Genomic DNA, 22,296 nt, shown 5'->3' with positions numbered 1-22,296 from the left:
AGATCCTGAACTGGTGTAAATGACTTTACGTTGATTTATGCCAGTGGAGGATCTGGCCCTGTGTATCCGATTTGTAAGATAGCAGCTACTTAAAGAAATTATAAGAGGAAAGAGTTCATAATTTATTTTAAGCCACATGAGAGGACTTCATTGGTTAAACCCCAGGTTTGGAATTTTCTACTGAAGCAGAAAACCTTCTACTGAGGTGGAGAACATAAACTGAGTTTGTCGTGGTCTTTTGTGTGAGACTTTGAAAACCATTACAAAGCACTTTTCAAAGCACCTATATTCTGCTATGAATGGAAATGAAAGATAGCACATACCACAAGAGGAGTATTTTCCCCTTGAGCCAAAAATTTCTCCTGTTCCTTCTCTTGTACTGGACACCAGTTTATCTCCTGGCCTCCCTCCATCCCAGAAATGGATGTATCTCAGGGGAGCTGTAATAGATACGCTTTGCAATGCAATTACGGCTGTTAGGTTTTTCTCATTAGTGGCTCCTTTGCTAATTCCCCACCTCAAACAGCTGAGTGCACTAACCTTGATGCTTAGAGTTTTCTATTTATTTGTTTGTTTTAGCGTCTTTGTCTAAACGGCAGCTCTGGACAGGAGATAATCATTAGCACTGGCCTAGAAACAGTGGAAGCGTTGGCCTTTGAACCTCTCAGTCAGTTGCTTTACTGGGTGAATGCTGGTATTCCAAAAATTGAGGTATGTCTGCAACCGATCTTCATGACAGCAGGTAGCTGTAGCCATGTTGCTTTGTCTTTACCAGACCTTCAGTCTGTTGCACCATGTGTAACTGTGAGTCCCCATCCCTGGATGTTGGCTGACATATTAGGGGCAGTAAGGCCATTCAGCCTTCTCCTCCAAGGTCTTATTGCAACTACTCATGCATAAGGCAGAGTAGGATTCAGCCTTTTGTATTTAAGATGGAAGATCAGTGAATTACAAAAATGCATTTCCCGTTCCACCATCAGTGGCGCCAAAAGCTGCACTAAGATCGCTAGTGAGGGACATACACTGAATATCCAGCCAGACTGTCTTATGAACATAGGTAGAGATCGATTTGCATGGTGCTCGATTTGCAAGGAGACTACATCCCGTTAGGATTTGCTATGATGATGATGATGGAAGAGGGCTTACCCTGTAAATTAGTTTGATGCATTCAGATCCATATGACACGTTCAGGGCAGGCTGAACGGTCCAAAAGGGATTCACAGTATGCTCATAAATAAATCTGGCAAATGTACTCTGTTGTTGTTCACCCGTATTTGTACAACTGCTGGTTTCTTTAGGAAAATAGTGGTGAACCGTGAAAGATGCACGAACGTTATCACAAAAGCGTACTCCCCTCAAATTTTGTGCCTCACTTGAATAGAATCATAGACCTCAGGAGGTCATCTAGTCCAACTCCCTGCTCAAAGCAGGACCAACCCCAGCTAAATCATCCCAGCCAAGGCTTTGTCAAGCCTGACCTTAAAAACCTCTAAGGATGGAGATTCCACCACTTCCCTAGGTAACCCATTCCAGTGCTTCACCACCCTCCTAGTGAAATAGTGCTTCCTAATATCCAACCTAGACCTCCCCCACTGCAACTTGAGACCATTGCTTCTGGTTCTGCCGCTACTCACTCTTCCTCTTTCTCCTAGTTAAAAGTTTTACTCATGCAGTCAGTGAGCAGAAACAATATCATGTGGTTTATGGTTGGTGACAAATTATAGACTACAAATGGTTCAAGTGAAGAGTTCCCAGCAGAGCCCATAGGCTCAAATATGCTAGCATAAGCAGTTCTTCAACTACTGCCCAATAACACACACACCCATCAAAATTAAGGACAAGTTGTGAGCAGCTGGCGAACATAAGGGATAAATTTGTCAAGTAATTTACCTGCAGCAGGTTATTTGAGCTGCATTAAATGGAACAATTTCCTCTCTGTAATGGGACGGGATAGAATGAGCTGCACATAGGGCATTACGGCAGCAAGCAATTTGTTCAGCAGTGTGGAAATCACATAAGTAAGTGAAGCCCATAAACTTCTATCACTTGCCGTAAGATAACTGTTTGTCAAGTATGTATGCACTGAACCGTCATTTGCTAGATGGTTGTAATTAAACGCTACAGAATTTCATTTAATTTTAAACAATGCAATTGTTCTTCATATTGCAAACAAAAACCACACCCTCTACATCTTGTGCTAGGTTGCCAATCCAGATGGAGATATGCGATTTACTGTTCTGAATTCCTCTGTACTCGAACGACCCAGAGCCCTTGTTTTGGTGCCTAAAGAAGGGTGAGTAGGACCTATCTGTGAATAGTCGTGTTAATTTGTATTAAAACCAACCAAGTAAATCCAGCACTTTTCATTAGTACTAAATTCATACAAGATCAAAGTAGTGCGCTCCTCCATTTGCTGTTTTGAAAGCTGTTTTCCTGCGTGGCTCTTTCTCACCTAAATACAATGATCCATGTAACTGGGCTTCAATTCGATTGAGATTGGGAACAATTTTCCATTTCCCTCACAATAATGTTCCCTTGGTAAGAAACTCCATAGCTTCCACCGGGTTATGCAGCATAGGAGGCAGAGCGCTGGTCTCTTCAGTGGATGTAACTGTGCTAATATTTGAGAAATGGACCTCTTAGAAACTGACTGTATGCTGAATCACTGCTTTACATGTGGTTCTGTGATACTGAAAGGCAGTCCTGGACCTTGATATTCCCCGTCAGGTGCAGTCCATTGAATTCCATTGAGTTCCTGTTAAAAAGACATACTCTTTCTACGAGATACGATTTAAAGAGTGGAGTTCACAGTTTTGTGTGGATACCTGTTTAGATGAGGCCTTGTATTATTATTTTAAATTAACTCTTCTTATGGACATAATCAGGTTGATGTTCTGGACAGACTGGGGAGACTCTAGACCTGGCGTTTACAGAAGCGATATGGATGGTTCGTCGGCCAGTTGCATTGTCTCTGAGGGAGTGAGATGGCCAAATGGCATTTCTGTGGATGATCACTGGATCTATTGGACGGAAGCCTATATGGATAGAATCGAGAGGATTGATTTCAATGGGATGCAGAGATCTGTGATACTGGATAGTCTTCCTCATCCCTATGCGATTGCTGTATTTAAGGTATTTATACAATGTGTGTGAAGATAAGTACAGTAGATATAGGGGCTCAGCCCAAACTGTGAGAAACGCTGAGCTGTGTTGAGTGGCCCAAGCTCGCCATGAAGTCTGACCCAGTTCACCAAAAGGTTTGCAGCCTTAACGCACACACATGGCTTTTGTTTCAGGTTCTGCACTGGTCCAGTTTTAAACCTTTGTTAGCGTCTTTCCTTTGGGCTTAAGAAACATTATGACAATCCTGTTCTCCTGAGAGTCGTAGGTTTGAGAGCTGCAGTAGTGTGGATAACCTTTGGCTAACATCTCTCAGATGCCTGCCTGTCTGTATGTCTGCTTATCTGAACCCAGCTTCATAGCTGTGCTTTACTAATTCTTGTTTGTACTGCTGTGTTCATACAAGCAGACATGAGCAAGTAGGAGCTGGGAGTCAGAAGACCTGGGTTCTGTTCCAGACCCTGCTGTTGACTCACTTTGTGACTCCACTGGGAAAATCACTGAACCCCAATACAATGTTACTTTCCCCATCTGTAACATAGGGGTAGTGACTCTGACCCCACCTTGCAAAGCCACCTGAAGAGCGATATATAAGTGCAAAGTAGAATTAGTGGTATATGAAACCTTAGCAGCACAGGCAGCGTCTATGCAAAAAATGACCCTTGGTTTTCGGTTGAAACTGACTTTATGAAATTGGTCTTCTGCATTGGCTAGTTTGATGAAAAATCAAGATTAGCCGGGAGTTCCTGATCTGTATATCCTCCTTCAAATCCTGAATTTGGAAAAGAATAAGTTTGCAGAGGTCATGATATTTGCCTGTCTCCACCAAAGCATGGACTAAGGAACAAAGCTTATGTTTCAGAATGAAATCTACTGGAATGATTGGTCGCAGCTGAGTATTTTTAGAGCATCTAAATACAGTGGGTCGAGAATGGAGATTTTAGTTGGACGATTAAACGGGATCATGGATATGAAAATCTTCTACAGAGGAAAGACAACAGGTAATGTGGAGTGTTTGTAAAGACTTTTTCTAAGTAGACTGTAGGCTGAGATTTCCAAAAGCCAGCGAGGGTGTTTGGCTGCTTACTTCCCATTGAATGGGATTTGGCAGTCTGTCTATCTTAACGGCTTGTATGGCCTCCGCCCATCATTATAGTATCTGAATGCCTCACCGTCTTTAATGTATTTTATTCTCAGAACACCCTGAGGTAGGGAAGTGCTGTTATACCATTGTACAAATGAAGAAGTAAGGCACAGAGGGAGAGAAATCACCCAGGGGGGCTGGCAAAGCAGGGAATTGCGCCCAGGTCTCCAAAGTCCAGGCTAGTGCCCTAAACACTGGGCATCCTTCCTCAATTTTTTTTTGAGTCCAAATACATCCAAATTCCTTAGGAGACTTCGCAGCTCTCAGCCATAGTACTAAGCATTGTCTGTCTTTTGTGAATGGCGCTTGCTGTCAATAAATTTCAGCATGATAGATGTACATCGCGATTTCTTTATCACATATCAGCTTTAAAATCCTAAAATCTCTTTGTCACCTCGAGGTCGCTGGTTTCAGTCCAGCTCAGGGCCTGGTTAGGTAGCAGTTGTTACCATCCGATAGCTCCTTAGTGACCTCTGTGAAAGGAATTGTTGGGTCTTAGGCTAAAGGGCAGGTGTGCCCTCATTACAAAACCACCGGCATTGCTGGAGTTCCAAGCAGAGAGGTCAGGGACTGAATGGGCTTTGAGAGTGAACTGTTTTTAGATGAAATGGTAGCATGAATATTTAGAGTTTAGAGCCATAGATTTGATAAGCCTGTATCTGAGAGGCCTCCAGATGGCTTAGAATGAATGTAAAGTAGCATCTTAAAATGAGTCCAATTAAGCAGAAAGTCACTGACCCCCTAAGTTTCCAGGAGATGCTGTGGACTTCATCTGATCCTTCTGAAACAAAAGGCTGTTCAGTTGTGTTTAAGCCTCTGCAAGTGCTCAGCCTGATCAGAAGGAGGCTGTTAAGTGTCGATTAACTAGTCCTTAGGCTGCTGTGTTCTGAAGTGCTCTTGTTAGCTTGGAAGCTGCTGATGGGAAGCCCCTCCTTCCTCTCGGATTATTTAATGAAGTGTATTAACGAGCTGTTGGAAGGTAATGCTTTCTGGGGTTGCCTTTGAAAAGGTCTCCAGAACGGTGCATTTCAACCCTTTCCAGGCTGCCGCAACTTGTCATGACAGGAGAAAGTTTTGGGATCCTCTGTAAGGTTTTTTGCCTTCTCTCTGCAGCATGAATCATAGAATCATAGAGTTAGAAGGGACTGCAAGGGGCATGGATTGCTTGCCAGAATCCTCTGGTTTATCTCAATTAGTTTCCTGCCATTGCAGGGTCCTCGGGCATTGGTGCACCTCGGTCCCTCCTATTCTCTGCCTATGTCACATAATAGTCTAGCACCTGTGGGCTGTAATCCTTCGGTCTCGGTTTCACTGTTGAGTTTAGTTTGTTTGTGGTAGGTAGTTTTGGGGACCTGTGATTTGCAGGAGGTCATACTTCTTGATTTGGTGGTTCCTTCTGGTCTTAAGCTCTATGACTCTTCCCATGTAGCTCTTATGAAATGGAGGGTGGTCCCAAGCCCGAGTTGAAACTTGTGTTCTAGGGAATTAAATTAAGTCGTCCCCAAGCTTGATGCAGAGAGAGAGAGAGCACTGCATTCTCAGTGTTGGTTTATTATTAATTATTATTTATTTGTATTGTAGCAGTGGCTAGAAGCCTCTGTCATAGACCAAGATCCCTTTGTGATAGGTGCTGTACAAACAAAATCAAAAGATGTTTTCTGTCCCAAAGAGCGTGGTTTGACTTCACCATCTCATCTGAGAAGGGGAAAAAACTCTCCATTTAATTATTCATATTTCCCTATATAAGGCAGCGGGGGATCTGCGCAGTGTGTATCCTGTTCACTTATTAATCTGTAAGCCACTTCTCACTAGGATCAAAGGGCCTGATCGAGTGTGGCACTGAGCATGCATTCAAGCCCCATTGAAGTCAATGGGAGTAGAGGGCGCTTGGCATCTCCCAAGCCCAGACTCAATACGTAGCCAAGTGAAGCTGACACCCAGGTGCCCAGAGGGCCTGCGTAGCAGCCTGAATCAAGGGGATGACCGGAGACATAGTGTCAGGTTCCCTGCCCTGTACTGCAGTGCCAGATAGTTACTGTGTTCCTTCCCAACAGGGCAGAATGCCTGCAACACCAAGCCTTGCAGTTTGTTGTGTTTGCCCAAATCAAACAACAGCAGAAGCTGCAAGTGTCCTGAGGGAGTCTCCAGCAGCGTGCTCCCATCAGGGGAAGTGAAGTGTGATTGTCCACACGGATACGTGATGAAGAACAACACCTGCATCAAGGAAGGTAAAACCCTGTTTAACTCCTGCTGCTATTTAATCCTGAAAAACGATCAGTTCCTTGGTTGGGAGATAGGTCAGCTTTATGTTACCTTTTGACCTGGAGCGTAAAGCTTAGAAAGAGCGACGATCACTTGGCAAAGATAATGGTGCTGTGCCTAACTGTAGCTTGTTTTTTTTAAACACACGCTGGGCACTAGATAACACCTGTCTGCCTAACCAGTATAGATGCTTCAACGGGAATTGCATCAACAGCATTTGGCAGTGTGACAACGATAACGATTGCGGAGACATGAGTGATGAGAAGAATTGCCGTAAGTGTCCTTCTGTGGTCACTTTGTGTTTGTGTCCTGAGCGGTAATCATTTATCGAGCCTGGCTGAGGAGCAAAATGCTTCAACCAGTGATGGAGAAGGGATTAGTAGTAATGAATATGGTCTTTCTGCCCTTCCTACAAGCCCTTGTGGCGTGATATATCCTAATGAAGCTAGTTCAGATACATTCAAGGAGAAGGCCATCCTCTGAATGAAAATCAGACAAAGAGCCCAATGAGCTTATGAACAGCCATCTGGCCAAGCTGTCCCCAAGTCATAGAGGTGTGGCTCAGCCCATTACAGAAACAGGGCCAGGTTCAAAGTTAGGACCTAGATTTGGGTCTGAATGCCAAGCAACTGAACAATAAGACAAAGTCCAGGCCAAACCGTCTCCCCAGGCTTAGCTGCTCCTAAGGTTCCCAACTGGTGGCTCCTTAGAGTCAAGCACCCCCCCGGTCAAGCCAAGCCAGCCATGATTCCTCATCTTTTCTTCTCTCCGGCTGGAGGACACTTTCTCCAGGCTTGGTATTGCAGTGTGGAATTGGTTTCAGTCCCCTCTCCAGGTCAGACCATTAACCCTTCCTGCTCTGAACCAGGAGAAATTCATCCAGCACAGCCAGAATGTGTAGCAAGAATAGCTCTGAGGAAGCTCTTTCCCTCCATTGTATTCCCCTTGCTTTTATTTTAACATATGAGTTTGGGTCAAGGGAGAATTATTTAATTGACGGCCTTGAAACCTCTCTCTTCTCTGCCCCCCGGCCTTATTTTAGCCACAACAGTCTGTGATAGCGAGACTCAGTTCCGCTGCCAGGGCTCAGGGACCTGCATCCCGCTGTCCTATAAATGTGACCTGGAGGACGACTGTGGAGATAATAGTGATGAAAGCCACTGCGGTAAGCGTGATAAGGAGCAAGCTGTTTGTCTCTGTTGGATGTCCTTTCCCTTCTCCCCTCCCCCCCAGGAAGAATATCATTGTTCCCTACACCAGGCAGGGGGTGAGCCTGCCCGGATGGAGGCAGGGCAAGGCAGCATCTCTGGCTCTCAGGAGAGCACTGAAGGGGACCCACCTTGCACACTGTCCAGGGCTTGCTAGCCCCTCCCTGGATGCTGTCAGGCAGCTAGTGCAGATGTGGTCCAGGGAAGGGGATGAGATGCAATAATGACAGCTCATATCCACCCCGCCCGAGGCGTCATGCCTTGAGCTGGCAGGTAGGCTCTGATATCAGATGTTCCCAGCTCCCCTCACCTGCCATGCACATCTGCCATAAAACAAAACAAGCAGGGATTAAAAATTATATTCATGCAGCTTCCAAGACTTAGTGTGTTTGGTCTTGGAGCAGGGTGAAAACACAGCTGCCTTGAGGCACCCAGATGGGGTAGATAGCTCCAAGATCTGGTATCTCCTAAAGCCATCAGGGCTACAAATTCAAGTGCCGTGGCAGTAGGTTCCCCTTCACCCTCCCCCAGTTGCTTCATACTGGTAAGAAATCTTTGGCCATCTGGCGGGTTCATAGCTGTCCCTGTGCTGCACATCATGAGCACAATAATAGCAGGGTTAGGACTCAGCCTCCTTTATTAACAGCACAGGCTTCTAACCGAAAGGGGAGTCTCCCATTAGTTGTGTGCAGTCTAGGCTGTATGGCGCAGTGTTGAGCAGTTCCACCTCTGTCCAGCAGAGGGCAGTGGTGAAGGCACACACTAGCCAGTTCATTGCAGTACTCCCTAAAGAGCTCAGAATCCCTAATTTCAAAGGAGATTCTGGCCTGATTTTCAAAGGCAGCTGAGCTTCTGCAGCTCCCAGCATCTTGAATGGGTTGTGGGTGAGGCCGTCAACCTCTAAAGCTAATAGTTCCTGGGCTGCAGACTGTTAAATCCACGGCAAGAACAGAAGTTGGGAATCAGAGTGACACGGTAGCTTTTGATCTTTCAGGGCTAGAAACAATGCACTAAAAATACTTTCAAGACCAGAACAAATTTTCTGAGCTGCTCAGGCTGCCAGTAATGAAATGGCAGCTCTTTCTTCTAAGCTTGTGTTCAATCCCCGCCCCCAGTCACCCCATCTGAACTTTGGGTGCCTTGTTTGTAGATGCTCACCAGTGTAGAAGTGATGAATTCAGCTGCAGCTCGGGAATGTGCATTCGTCTCTCTTGGATGTGTGACGGCGATAACGACTGCAGAGACTGGTCAGATGAAGCGAACTGCACTGGTAAGTGTTGGGATGTGATCGGGAACCCTCTGCTGGAGTTGCTCATGGCTGGCTATCAGCTGCTGTGTTTTTAAAGGGTTTGCATTAGGATAGCTGTATGCGGAAGAACACATGCTGTGCAGGAAGGTGTCATGAGACTGAATCTTCCATTGCCCTATTGCTACTGTATTTTGTGCTAGTGGCTACTGCAGGGAAATCCTGATTGGCTGTGGCATAGAAGTTAAGATGGAAACACTGAAGCAACTAAAGGACTAGGCCAGCGCTGACTGAAGTCAGTTGAAAGATACCTGTGGGCTTTGGACTAGATCAGCAGTTCTCAGACTTCATTGCACTGTGACCCACTTCTGACAGCAAAATGACTACATGATCCCAGTGCCCTGTGTTACTCTAGATTTCAGAGTCCAGAATCAGGGGGCCCCACGCCACAGGGGACCCCAGAGAGCTAAGTTGTTTGGGCTTTGGCTTCAGACCTGGGCAGCGGGGAGTCTAATGCCTGGCCTGGCGACCCCATTAAAACAAAGTCATGACCCACTTTAGGGTCATGACCCACAACTTGAAAATCACTGGACTAGATCCTAATGTAGCAGCAACATGGGCTAGTGAATTGAGCGTGGAGCCAGAACCAATTTCTAATCCCAGTGCTGACAGACTGTAACTTGCCGTGAGACCTTGACTAAATGGTTTAACTTCCATGCCTCAGTTTCCTCATTTGTAAAAGGGGGATAACAGTCACCTGCCTTGCAAGGGTGTTTGAAGATGATCGACATTTTCTGTCTGCCAACTAACCTGGAGAATTATTTTCAAATCACATTAACGTGCTCATCTGCCCTTTTCACCTTCTTAATATTTATTGGCAAACTATGTATCATTTTGTGCATATAAAATACTGTCTAAAACTCAAACCGTGGTAGGAGCCCAAGACTTATGAGTGACCCTGCAATAACAAACCAGGGCAAATGCAAGCAATAGAAGAAATAATTTCAGGGAAACAAATTTTGGTTTTAAATTTCTGTAGGCTTATGGGAAAACCTTTTTGAAATTATTAAAAATAAAAACCTTTCACCAGCGAATGCCCTTTTTGCATAAAGCCCCACAAACATGTTGCTACATGCCCTGTTTTTCACAGGTGCTGAACAACCTGTCAGTTGGAGCTGTGGGTGACCCAGCATGTACAAATTGGGCCAGGAAACTAATAAGATCATAGTCATGAGAGAATAAGCATCTAGCTTACGATCTGTTGATTTTAGCAACTTAATCACTGCGTTTCTGAAAGTGCTGGCTGTTTTTTGATGTGCACAGTGTTTCATCTTCGCTTATATTTGCAAGATTGCACTGATGGAATCAAATCAACGTTGAGGTCATTCATCTGTAGTGCCTTTTACACCTGACAGTGCTTCAAAACTTGCTTAAAAATTTATTACCACATGGTCTACCATAAAAACAGGCTTGCCCTACCTGTGAAGATCTGCAAAATAAGGAGGCATAATTGTAACCATTGGTCCTGAAGATCAAGATGTTAACTAATAAGAATACTTCTCCCTGAAAAGTGTTCAGTGGTTACAACATGTACAGACTGAAAATAGGCCAGGGGTGCACTGATCTAATTTTACAGCTTGCACTCTGATTGTTTGTAACAGTAAAACACATTGCAAAAAAGAAGGATTTTCTTTGCAATTTCTAAACTATTGATCTAAGAGAAGGGATGCTCGGCTCCAGTGGCGAGTGGTTTTCAGCATGGCCTTGCCTCTTTATCTAGCCTTCCAGCTGGGGCTGTTGAACTATAAAGAGGATGTAACTTATGCAAAGTCATGTGCTAAGGACCTGCCTCCCTTTCACTGACAACTGATTTACACCAGTGCATCTCAGCTAGAGAAAATAGAGTCACTCTGGATTGACGCTGCTTATAGATCAGGCCTTGAGTTAGTGGACCCAATTCTCTACTCATACATTGGAGTCAACCCAGTGATGACAACAGAATTTACACTAGTGGATATAAGTGAGACGAGTCCTAAGAACATAGTAAAATTCAGTCCACACTTTACATAGATTACATCTGCTCTGATACTTTCAGTTAAACAGTCTTCAAGTATCTACACAGTGAAGAGAATTCAAACTGTAGAAGGCCACTTAATCTAGCAGAAAAAGGTATAACAACATTTGGTGTTTGGAAGTTGAAGTTAGACAAATTCAGACTAGAAACAAGGTGAACTTTTTTGAGGGAGGCTCTAGTAGGTTCCCCCCGGGTGGCACCTGGAACTGGGGTACCACTGAGCCCTCCTGACCCACCAGCCTGGGCTCCCTCTCACATTGTAGTGCTGTGACAAGCTGCAGAGCCCTCCAGCCTGTGCTTTCATCAGCATACATACAGGTAGGGACACATCCAGCTGCAGTTACATGCAGGATCTCTGACCGGCCCCTGCATAGGAAGGCTACAGCTAGGGCAACTCCCAGCTCTCCAGGCGCACCCCTCCTCTGGAGTATAAACACAAAATCATACCATTTTGTGCTCCACGGGGGACTGTACAGCGTAAGCTCATAAAATTCACCCCCTCCCTCAATGTGGAGAGGAATATGCAACAGCCTTTGCACCTGAGTTATGATTCCCACACACTTCACTCCAACTCACTGGTTTAGATAAAGGAAAAAGAAGTTTATTAACTACAAGAGATAGATTTTAAGTGATTATAAGTGATAGCGAACAGATCAAAGCAGATTACCTACCAAATACACAAAAAACACAAGCTAAGCTTAATATACTAAATAGATTGGATATGAATTAGCAGATTCTCACCCTAAGAGATGATACAAGCAGGCTGCAGATTCTTAAGGGGCAAACTGCACTTGCTTAACAGTTTGGATCCTTAGGTGTTTCATTCACAGGCTAGAAATCCCTTTAGCCTGGGTCTAACACTTCCCCCAGTTCAGTCTTTGTTCCTCAGATGTTTCCAGCAGTTTCCTTATGTGGGGAGTGAAGGACCCCAGATGATGTCACTCCCTGCTTTATATGGCTTTACAAAGCTTGGTTCCCAGAGCAGTAATACTGACGTCCCAAGATGGAGTCCAGAGACATATGGTCTCATCACATGTCTCTGTAGAGTCATAGCAGCCATTACTCAGAGGCTGTCTGTAGCATTTTTGGGAAGGCTCCCCAGGTGGGAGATAAGCTTCTCCTAAGGACTGTTGTTTTTTCCTAATTGCCCATTGCCCTGAATAGGCCCTTCTCCACCCACTACCTAGACTGAAAGCATCTTGTCTAGTGGGCATTACCCAGGTGTAACTATATTTGAAATGGTTACATAGTCAATATTCATAACTTCCGATACAAAAATGATACATGCGTATACATAGGATAATCACATTCAGCAAATAATAACTTTTCCAATGACACCTCACATGACTTATCTCGCATAAAATACATCATAATTAGGTCATAATCATATAATAAAATATCACTATGAAGGTTATGGGGTGCAGTGTCAAGGAGGCTAATTAGCTTATTTAGAGATGTGGTGGATTCTCCATCACTTGAAATCTTTAAATCAAGACGAGCTGTCTTTCTAAAAGATACGCCCTAAACCAAATAGAAGCTATAGGTTAGATGCAGAAATTTCTGAGTGAGGGTCTCCAATCTGGTTATGCAGGAGGTCAGATTTGATGATCGGAATGGTCTCTTCTGGCCTTAAAGTTATGCAGTGTAAATTCCTCAGTGTTTATATGCAGTTTTCCAAACATATATATTTTAAAACAATAAATGTCCTGGTTCTGGATCAAGTTCTGGAGAACTTACTTGCGCAAACTCCCTTTTATATCAATGGGAGTTATACTTCAACCGTAACCACAGAATCTGGATGTATGTAATTACTAAATCTATTACCGAATTTCATCAGTTTCAGGTATATATGGTTGGAACTGGTTAGCCTGGGGATTCTAGTAGTTGGTATTCCAAGTGTGTGGGTGTAAAAGAAGATATCTATTGGTATCGCTCATCTCTCAATGACATTCTGAGCGAGAATTACCAGAGGAAGAAGTGAACCTACTTCAAAAAGTGTATTGGTTTTTTAAGTTGAAATTATCGATAAGAATCACAATTATTTGAGAAACATATCTAACTCAACTGTCCGCATTTATTGCTCTTATCTAAAATCATTACATTTCACAGTGAATACCTAATAGAATATTAGTACCAGATGACTGTAGTATTTTGAAATATCTAGAAGTGCATGTCACGAGCTAGGCTAAAATGTAGTAGCATGCAATTTAATTAAGTCAAATGTTGCTCTTTTTCTGGATAATGAAGAGTATTCTCTCATGTTAGTTTTTTTTTAGTTTGAAGAAGTATGGCATATAAATTAGGTTCCAAAATGACTTATTTAAAAAAAAATATTTTAGATGGAGATTTTCAAATTGGGAGCCTAAGGGAGGTGGATGCCCAAGTTCCATTGATATCCACTGGGAATTGAGTGTCTAAGTCTCCTAGGAAGCTTTGAAAATCCCATCTTAAGTCTAGTTAAGAATATCTTTGAGAACCTAAAATACAAACAAGTTCTCTTTTTTGGCACTCAGTGCTAAGTCAGAACTTGTGTGCAGATCCTCCTGCCAGCAGGTGGCTACGGTGCTCAAAACTCTTTTGGTGGTATCCTCCCCCATATATAAGGAGGAGTGCCAGCTTACCAAGGTTTGTCAGTTGCTGTTCCAGCAAGGACCAGACATCATTACCTTTGACAGCTGACCCAAAGGACTGAAACGATAAGAAAGGGGTGACTCCAGAGGTCTTAGCTTTAGAAACATTGGTTAACCTCCATAGTCAACCTTATGAGGTACAGTAGGTTGGTAAGTATTGTCCCCATTCTACAGGTGGGCAAACTGAGGCATAAGAGGATAAGGAAGTCAGTAGACCAGCCAAATAGAACCTGACACCCATTAGAGGATGATAAATCAACATGTACAGTGCCTAGTAGCACAGTGGAGTCCTGGCCTATGACTCCGGCTCCTAGATGCTACCACAGTACAAATAATAGTTAATAATAGTGTGTATGTGAACATATATTTAAATGTGTCAGAAATCAAGAAAAGAAAAGAATGGTGATTTATTTACATGGAGCCCAGTTTGGCGCCTCTTGAAATCAATGAGTCTGTAAATGCTTTTTTTTTTTTCTATTTGTTTTCAGCAGTATACCATACATGCGAAGCCTCCAGCTTCCAGTGCCACAATGGGCATTGCATTCCCCAGAGGTGGGCATGCGATGGCGACGCCGACTGCCAGGATGGCTCTGATGAGGACCCTGTCAAATGCGGTGAGAGCTCTCGTCTTGCGCGGGGGGATGACAGTTGTTATTTTCTAACTCATTGGCCTGTCGTCTTATAGAATGGAAACTAGCTCTGTCACTGCAACAGAACAGCAGCAAACTTGGGGAGCATTTAAACCACATCTTTATTGATTGGTTTATTGTGGCACCCACCCAAGACCAGGGCCCCTGTGCGTGCACAGTCCCTGCCCCAAAGAGCCTCCAATCTAAACAGATTCTATGGACAAAGGGCGCAGCTGATTTTGGGGTTTTCTGGGGGTTGTTGAGTGCCCCTGGGATTCGGCCATTTAGGACTAACAAACAGAACCAAACTCTAATTCCGTTCCTATGGGTTGAAATTCTTCCATACTTAAGGCTGCTTTTTCAAATGAATTTTAGAAAAAAAGTGCAACGGTTTCCAGTGTCCGAATGGAACCTGCATCCCAAATAGCAAGCACTGCGATGGGCTGCATGACTGCTCCGATGGCTCTGACGAAGAGCACTGTGGTGGGTACACACAGGGATTCGGAATTTGCAGCACCAGATGGGTCAGTTGAATAGCACATCCCATCTGCAACAGAGATGAACACCTCATGCTTCAAAGGAAAGCAAAAGCCCCCTGTATAATGTATGTCACCTATGTAGCTCTTTAAACAGGGTGGCAGGCAATTCCTTCTTGATATCTACTGCGTGTCGCTTTCACCCTGACACATGACACAAGATAAGTCTGAATAGCTGCATAGCTTGTATTATTGGTCATCAGAATTATCCAGCACTAGATAAGATCTAGCCAATGTATTTGACTCTCTGTAAGTCAGAGAGGGTGGTTAAGTACACATAGATCAAACAACAAAAGAACTTTGTGTACAGTGTTGTTACTTCGTATTATTTGTATTACCATAAAATGTAGGAACCTAGTCATGGACCAGGATCATATAGTGCTAGGCAGTGGACAAACGTCTCTTACTGCCATGCACTGAATTGCTGTCATTCTCCCTGCAATCCGTTTTGATTCCCCCAGACCCCCTGTGCACGCGTTACATGGACTTTGTGTGTAAGAACCGGCAGCAGTGCTTGTTCCACTCCATGGTATGTGACGGCATTGTGCAGTGTCGAGATGGCTCGGATGAAGATGCCAACTATGCTGGGTGCTGTAAGTGTGTCAGTAATACCAATAATCTAGCAGATACCTAATACCTAGCGCTTTTGATCAGTAGATCTCAAAGCACTTTACAAAGGTCAGTACCATTATCCTCATGGCTGGAACAGAGGCGCTGGACAGTGAAATAACTTACCTCACATCACTCAGCAGGCCAGTGGCAAAACTGGGACTAGAAACTCCGGTCTGCAGAGCCCCACCCCAGTCCAGTGCTCCATCCACTAGGCAACACCACTCTGAAGAGATCCCTAAAGGGAATAAATAAGCATCCTTAGGGGCTTAGTGTGTCATTTCCAGACTGTGTCAATGACATACCAAGCCACTTGTATGTTCCTTTAAATCAGGCCCGTTCTGGATGTTAATGATCTGAGTAGCACTTTGTTGACTTTAGAAATCCTGGTTTCTGTTGTTTGCTGTTTCGCGAGGGTTGTCTCCAAAATCCAAGCAATTATGTTTTATCCGTGGGATGCTTATAGTCCAAGTTCAATAGGACTGATTGTTTCACCAGCGTGTTTGACGAAGCTGGATTTTTGCCCCATAGGTTTCTAACCTGGCTTTTACAGCCAGTGGCTGCTTTGGGGCCAGTGGGTGCATACACCCTGTCCTGCAGACCATTCCAGCCGAGTCCAGGTAATGCCACCCAGCTGGAGGAGTGTCTGAGCATAGGGACTGCCAGACTGGACCAGTGCTCCATCTAGTACTGTATCTTCTCTCCAGTGGCCACTGCCAGAAGCTTCAGAGGAAGGGGCAGGGAAGCCCATAACAGACATTTATGGGCTATTCTGCCTGCAGAGGATGTTTCTTCTAAACTCTAGGCAGTTAGTGTTTGTTTGATGTCTTGCTGCTGTATAAGGAATATGCTTCAAGTCTTTGAAAAGGTGCAGTGGGTGGTTCCTGTGCATCAGCCCCATTCCATCTGCCTGGCCGGAAAGCTGCTTCATCTTTTACAGGTTGCTAGCAGCATTGTCTGTGTGAAGCAGTGCCAGGTATTGCAGGCCGGATGCACAAGGAACCAGGATCTTGGCTGCCTCCGTGCACTGTGCAATGAGGCAGGCTGGATTCTCTGTGCCCGGCCCTCCCTTCCCCACAGCTAGCCACACTCTGAGCCCTTGGCTTTTGTACTAAAGCTCTCAGAAAGAACAGCTGCATTTGACTTCTTATTTTTTCAACTTCGCTTTGTCCCTTTTAGCCCAAGACCCAGAGTTTCACCGGACCTGCGACCAATTCAACTTTCAGTGCCAGAATGGCGTGTGCATCAGTTTGGTGTGGAAATGTGATGGGATGGATGACTGTGGGGATTACTCTGATGAAGCAAACTGTGGTGAGCAGAGAGGATCATTAACCTCTCCTACCCCAGCTCAGTCTTATTTTGAGTATTAACAGTGTTGCCTTCCCCTAGGATACCGAATGGTCATCATGGGGAGGATTGCAATCACTTTATAGAGAGAGAGCTGGAGAGCATTTTCTGTTGGTAGATTTCACTGTTTTAGCAAAGGAGATCAGTGTCATTATCCCTATTTTACCATTAGGGAAATGGAGGCACAGAGCAGCGACGTAGCTTGCTTAAGGCTACCCTCCAGTCCAGTGGCAGAACTGCAAACAGAATTTGGGTCTCCTGAATGCCAGTCCTGTGTCTATCCACTAGATTGTGCTGCCTCCCATGACCATATCCATTGAGTTCTTGATAATCTCTAGGTCCTTCTCTATACTATGGCTGACTTGAAGCCATATGTGAGCACATTTGTTGCACAGATTCCCAGGCCAGTGCAGACAGGGGTCTGATATCTGAGAGCAGGGTTAGTAATTATTGCCTGCAAGCCTTAGGAAAACATGCACAGCCAACCACTCGTTCAGACTGTGTTAGCCACGTTCTCCACTCCATTCCCCCTGCCTCAGCTCTTACCTTACTGTGCGAGATCTGATTTTCGAAGCTAAGCTCCGCGGAGCAGAGGCTGCTTCTATTCCTGACCATACAGCATCTAGCCCACTTTGGGTGCTGCATAAATAACAATAAATAAACCATAGTGGAGATTGTGCGGGATTGGGGTTTGCTTATCAGGAAAACAGCACTGCGTAGGTGAGCTATGGAGCACCACTAGTCAGGGTTGAGCTGTAGCATGGACAGAACCTGTGTCACCGAGAAGTCAGGAATGTGGTACCTCCTGACAATCTCCTATCATTGTTAGAAAACCCAACGGAAGTGCCGAACTGCTCTCGCTACTACCAGTTCCAATGTGAGAATGGCCACTGCATCCCTAACCGGTGGAAATGCGACGAAGAGAATGACTGTGGTGATTGGTCTGACGAGAAGGAATGTGGGGGTAAGAGCAAGGGTGGCTGCTGCCTCAGTTATCTGTTCCATAGGTTATAAAGCCAGCAGAGACTGACTGCGCAATCATCTCATCTGAGCTCCTGCATAACACAGGCCATAGGACTTCCCTGAATTAATTCCCGTTCGAACTAGAGCAAAACTTTTAGAAAAACATACCATATCTTGATTTAATAATTGCCAGTGATGGAGAATCCACCACAATTAGTGGTAAATTGTTCCAGAGGCTAATAATACTCATGGTTAAACATTTACATCATATGTCCAGTCTGGATTTGTCTAGTTTCAACTTCCAGCCGTTGTTATACCTTCGTCTGTTACACTGAAGAGCCCATTATCAAATTTTAGCTCCTCATGTAGGTACTTAAAGATCAAGTCACTCTTTAACTTTCTCTTTGTTAAACTACATAGATTGAGCTCCTTGAATCTCTCCCTCTAAGGCATGTTTTCTAGTCCTTTAATCATTCTCATGGGTCTTCTCTGAATCTTCTCCAATTTATCAACATCCTTCTTGAGTATGGACCCCAGAACCAAACACAGTATTCTAGCAGTGGTCGCATCAATGCCAAATGCTGAGCTAAAATAGCCTCTACTCCTACCCGAGTCCCCTGTTTATAAGTCCAAGAATCACACCTTAGCCTTAATGCCTACAGCTTTACAATGAGAGTACATCTTCACTTGATTATTCACCGTGACCCCAAGTCTTTTTCAGTCACTGCTTCTCAGGATAGAGTCTCCCCTCTTGTAAGTACGGCCTATGTTCTTTGTTCCTCAATGTATAATTTTACATTTAGCTGTTAAGACACATATAGCTTGCTTGTGTCCAGCTTACCAAGCGATTTTGATTGCCTTGTATCAGTGACCTGTCCTCTTCCTTATTTATCACTCCCTGAATCTCTGTGTCATCTGGAGACTGTATCACTGATGACTTTATCTTCTATCTAGCCACTCATTTTTGTAACAGCTGATGCATCACAGTTATAGCACTTAGCCCTCTGCTGAGACCTTATTATTGCCTTGTTCAAGCAATGAGTTACATTTTTACGTTTTACATTGATCTTAGCACAAAACAGAAGTACCCTAACTCAGTCATTTTTACACCGTATGTTTGTTTAAATAAATGATACAGAAGCTTCCTGTCCAGCAGAGAATCTTTTAGCACGGTCTACAGACAAGTACGTGCACCCATTTCACATAGTCTGTTTAGAAACTAGGATAGTTTAAATTGGAACAGTTCCCTAGCATGGACGCACCTAAACCAATTTGAGCACGTCCACACTAGGAGGCTGCACAGAGTTAACTGAATTGGTTTCTAAACAGACTTAGTGAAATTGGCACGCTTGCGGTATATAGACCAGGCTCATTGGATCGCGTGCTGCCGTGTAAGCTGGTGGTCTCTGTGTCTGTAACAGCTCCTTCCCTCAGGCACAATATTGGTTCAGTAGAAAACTTGAGTAACATCAAAGCAATTCCCCTTCCCCACATGGGCTGCAGTCTGTAGAGGTCTTCTCCTTGCCTATTTCTCCTATTAGGAGGAAAACACACCCTTCCCTTAAATCCCTGCTAAGTCGTGTGACAGACAGGTAAGCCCTTCACCCTTTCCTGGTTGTTTTATTTGATCACACTAGGCATCGGGGCTGTCTTGATTAAGGCCCCAATGCTGAAATCAGATGTGTTTATGGAAAAACCTTCATTTCAGTGGAACCTTTGGATTATATAAGGGTCCTCCCAGGTAGATCTGATTTGCGGGACCATGGCTTTAGCATGTGGAGAGGGTTTCTGTGCCGAGCCAGAAAGCATACTTGGTCTATGTTGACCTACTGGAGTTGTCTGCGTTGACCAGACTGTGGCTTGTCTTTATCCACTTATGGGGAGGGTGCATAGAAGCAGGCCCATGTATATTGGAAGCTGCTACTGGGAAATGTCTACAGAAAACCTAGGGAGCAGTTGAATAGTCTGCATCCTGCAGGGACAGAGGCTGCAAAGCTCACCGCAATCACTCTGCACCTTCCAGCACTTAAAGTGGTACCACCCTTTAAAAAACACATGAATAAGAGGCATCACTGTGTTCTCACCCTTGAGTTCCTGTCCTTTGACAGCAGCTTTGTTTTATGTTTAGGTCTGGCTCTGGGAGCCAGCTTTGTGCTGTTAGAATAAAAATACTGCACTTGCAAAGTATTCCCCATCCTCCCCCTTTTCCAACCGATACCCTGGGATTTTGCCTTTCGGTCTCCTAGGAACAGAAAAAGCTTTTAGCACATAATCAGACGTAGGAACATGTCCAGTAAGATCAAATCTCACTGGTTTATTTTTAGGTTCACAGATCCTTCCCTTTACGACATCTGCCCCAGTGACATGTTTACCTAACCACTTCCGTTGCAACAGCGGCGCCTGCATCATGAACAGTTGGGTTTGCGATGGATATCAGGACTGCACAGATGGCTCAGATGAGGAAGCCTGCCCTACTTTATGTAAGGTTTTCTCCTCCCTTGCCGCTTTGCTTTACATTCAGCGGTGATTATTCCCTGCAAAGGCGTTCCTGAGAAATAAAGCCTCAAATGTAAATGTTAGAAGACTTTGGCCACACTATATGCTGGGGTAAAAGGTGCTGCTCAGTTCACTCATGTGGAGTTGCACCAACTTGAATCAGGAGAGAATTCGGCTCGCTCACCCTGAATTCTGAGAATTAATAGAAATATTTGCCACGGAGCAGTGGCTGCTAAGAAAACACATCTCTGTCCCAGCTCAAACTAGGCTGTTACATGCCTGCAGCCATAACACTTTCTGACTGTGTTTAGGAAGAGACACCTGAGACTTTCAGGTAGTTGGGCGGGAGCGTGCCGCAGTAGATTCCTTTCCAGACTTAGAAGCCTGAGCATATGCCAGTATCCCCATTTGCAGATTGGCTTTAGAGTAGCGGGCCAGCTTTTGCACTGCAACCCAAGAAACACTGAGGAGAGCAGGCCCTGGTTAGGACATGTGGGATTTGGATAAGGGAGGCAGCAGTGGATTTAGTTACTTTATACAGGAAGAGGCTGCCATCTGGTGGAGTGGGGAGATGTGAACTGATTCTGAACTAGAGGAACCAATAGACAACTCAGGGTACGTCTACACTACAGGATAAATTCGAATTAGCTTAAACCGATTTTATAAAACAGATATTATAAATTCGATTGTGCGCGTCCACACTAGGCACATTAATTCGGTGGTGTGCGTCCGTGGTCTGAGGCTAGCGTCGATTTCTGGAGCGGTGCACTGTGGGTAGCTACTGTAAAATAATGAGGCCAATAATGTCGATTTGCGTCCACGCTAAGGCCTGGTCTGCACTACGCTGTTAAACCGATTTAACGCTGCACCCATCCACACTACACTGCTCTTTATATTGATTTAAAGGGCTCTTTAAATCGATTTATGTACTCCTACAAAACGAGAGGAGTAATGCTAAAATCGATATTACTATATCAGATTAGGGTTAGTGCGGACGCAAATCGAAGTTATTGGCCTCATTCTTTTACAGTAGCTACCCACAGTGCACCGCTCCAGAAATCGACACTAGCCTTGGACCATGGACGCACACCACCGAATTAATTAGCCTAGTGTGGACGCGCACAATCGACTTTATAATATCTGTTTTATAAAATCGGTTTAAGCTAATTCAAATTTATCCTGTAGTGTAGACGTAGCCTGACTAAATCGATATAGTAATATCGATTTTAGCATTACTCTCGATTTGTAGGAGTACAGAAATCGATTTAAAGAGCCCTTTAAATCGATATAAAGAGCAGTGTAGTGTGGACGGGTGCTGCGTTAAATCGATTTAACGCTGTTAAAATCGGTTTAACAGCGTAGTGTGGACCAGGCCTGTGTCTGTCAGTCACTGCCATTGCTCAGCCGGGGGTTCTGCTATTGCTTGTGTAGTTTGCTGACTATTCTCTTCTTCCTCCTCTTGGTTCCCAGTACCCAACGTAACTGCGACTTCCACCATCTCTCTCGGCCGGTGCAGCAGGTTTGAGTTTGAGTGTCAGCAGCTGAGGAAGTGCATCCCTAACTGGAAGCGATGTGATGGCCTGAGAGACTGCCAGGATGGCACGGATGAAATGAACTGTCGTAAGTGCTCATTTCTCACAGGCTGAGCGGTGCTTTAGCTCTCCCTGAGCAAGGCTTTCTTTAAAGACCAGACCACAGCAAATCACATCTGTGCAAGCAGAATCCGTGATAGTGCTATGCAATGAGTAATGCAGTGTAACGCATTTGGTGCAGTACTAATGTAAAAACAGACACACACTTATTAGCCGTATTACGGTAGAGCCTAATTTAGATGCTGTACAGAGTTACAAACAATACAAAGGCGGACGTCACATTCAGAATTCATTCTGCTGGGAAATATATATGAATATAAAGTAGAGATAGAAAGATATAGCACTAGATTTTCAAATGTGCTCAGAGAACTATAGGAGCTGCTGGGTGCTGAGCACTTTTGAAAATCTGACTCAGTGTTCGAGAGTTGGGCTTCGAGACT

The 22,296-nt window shown here is 44.5% G+C and overlaps 1 protein-coding gene across 6 annotated transcripts in view; it reads left to right on the top strand.

Moving 5' to 3' along the window:
- SORL1 (sortilin related receptor 1) overlaps positions 1–22,296 on the top strand; it is a 98,057-nt gene that overhangs the window by 51,039 nt on the left and 24,722 nt on the right. For 5 of the 6 annotated variants that reach the window (XM_030538110.1, XM_030538109.1, XM_030538112.1 and 2 more), the window contains exons 18-32: positions 580–711; positions 2,202–2,293; positions 2,886–3,132; positions 3,983–4,121; positions 6,319–6,492; positions 6,686–6,799; positions 7,569–7,691; positions 8,885–9,004; positions 14,173–14,298; positions 14,689–14,796; positions 15,311–15,442; positions 16,638–16,769; positions 17,635–17,769; positions 20,093–20,248; positions 21,735–21,884. In XM_030538110.1, coding sequence (XP_030393970.1) covers positions 580–711; positions 2,202–2,293; positions 2,886–3,132; positions 3,983–4,121; positions 6,319–6,492; positions 6,686–6,799; positions 7,569–7,691; positions 8,885–9,004; positions 14,173–14,298; positions 14,689–14,796; positions 15,311–15,442; positions 16,638–16,769; positions 17,635–17,769; positions 20,093–20,248; positions 21,735–21,884 — 2,080 coding nt within the window. The remainder of the gene's footprint in view (positions 1–579; positions 712–2,201; positions 2,294–2,885; positions 3,133–3,982; positions 4,122–6,318; positions 6,493–6,685; positions 6,800–7,568; positions 7,692–8,884; positions 9,005–14,172; positions 14,299–14,688; positions 14,797–15,310; positions 15,443–16,637; positions 16,770–17,634; positions 17,770–20,092; positions 20,249–21,734; positions 21,885–22,296) is intronic. The other variant, XM_030538111.1, reaches the window with a different exon arrangement.

The sequence above is a fragment of the Gopherus evgoodei genome, chromosome 19 (genome assembly GCF_007399415.2).
Source record: "Gopherus evgoodei ecotype Sinaloan lineage chromosome 19, rGopEvg1_v1.p, whole genome shotgun sequence".
NCBI classification, from domain to species: Eukaryota; Metazoa; Chordata; order Testudines; family Testudinidae; genus Gopherus; species Gopherus evgoodei.
Note: the sequence above shows the minus strand (reverse complement) of the source record. Positions and strands in the feature narration are given on the sequence as shown.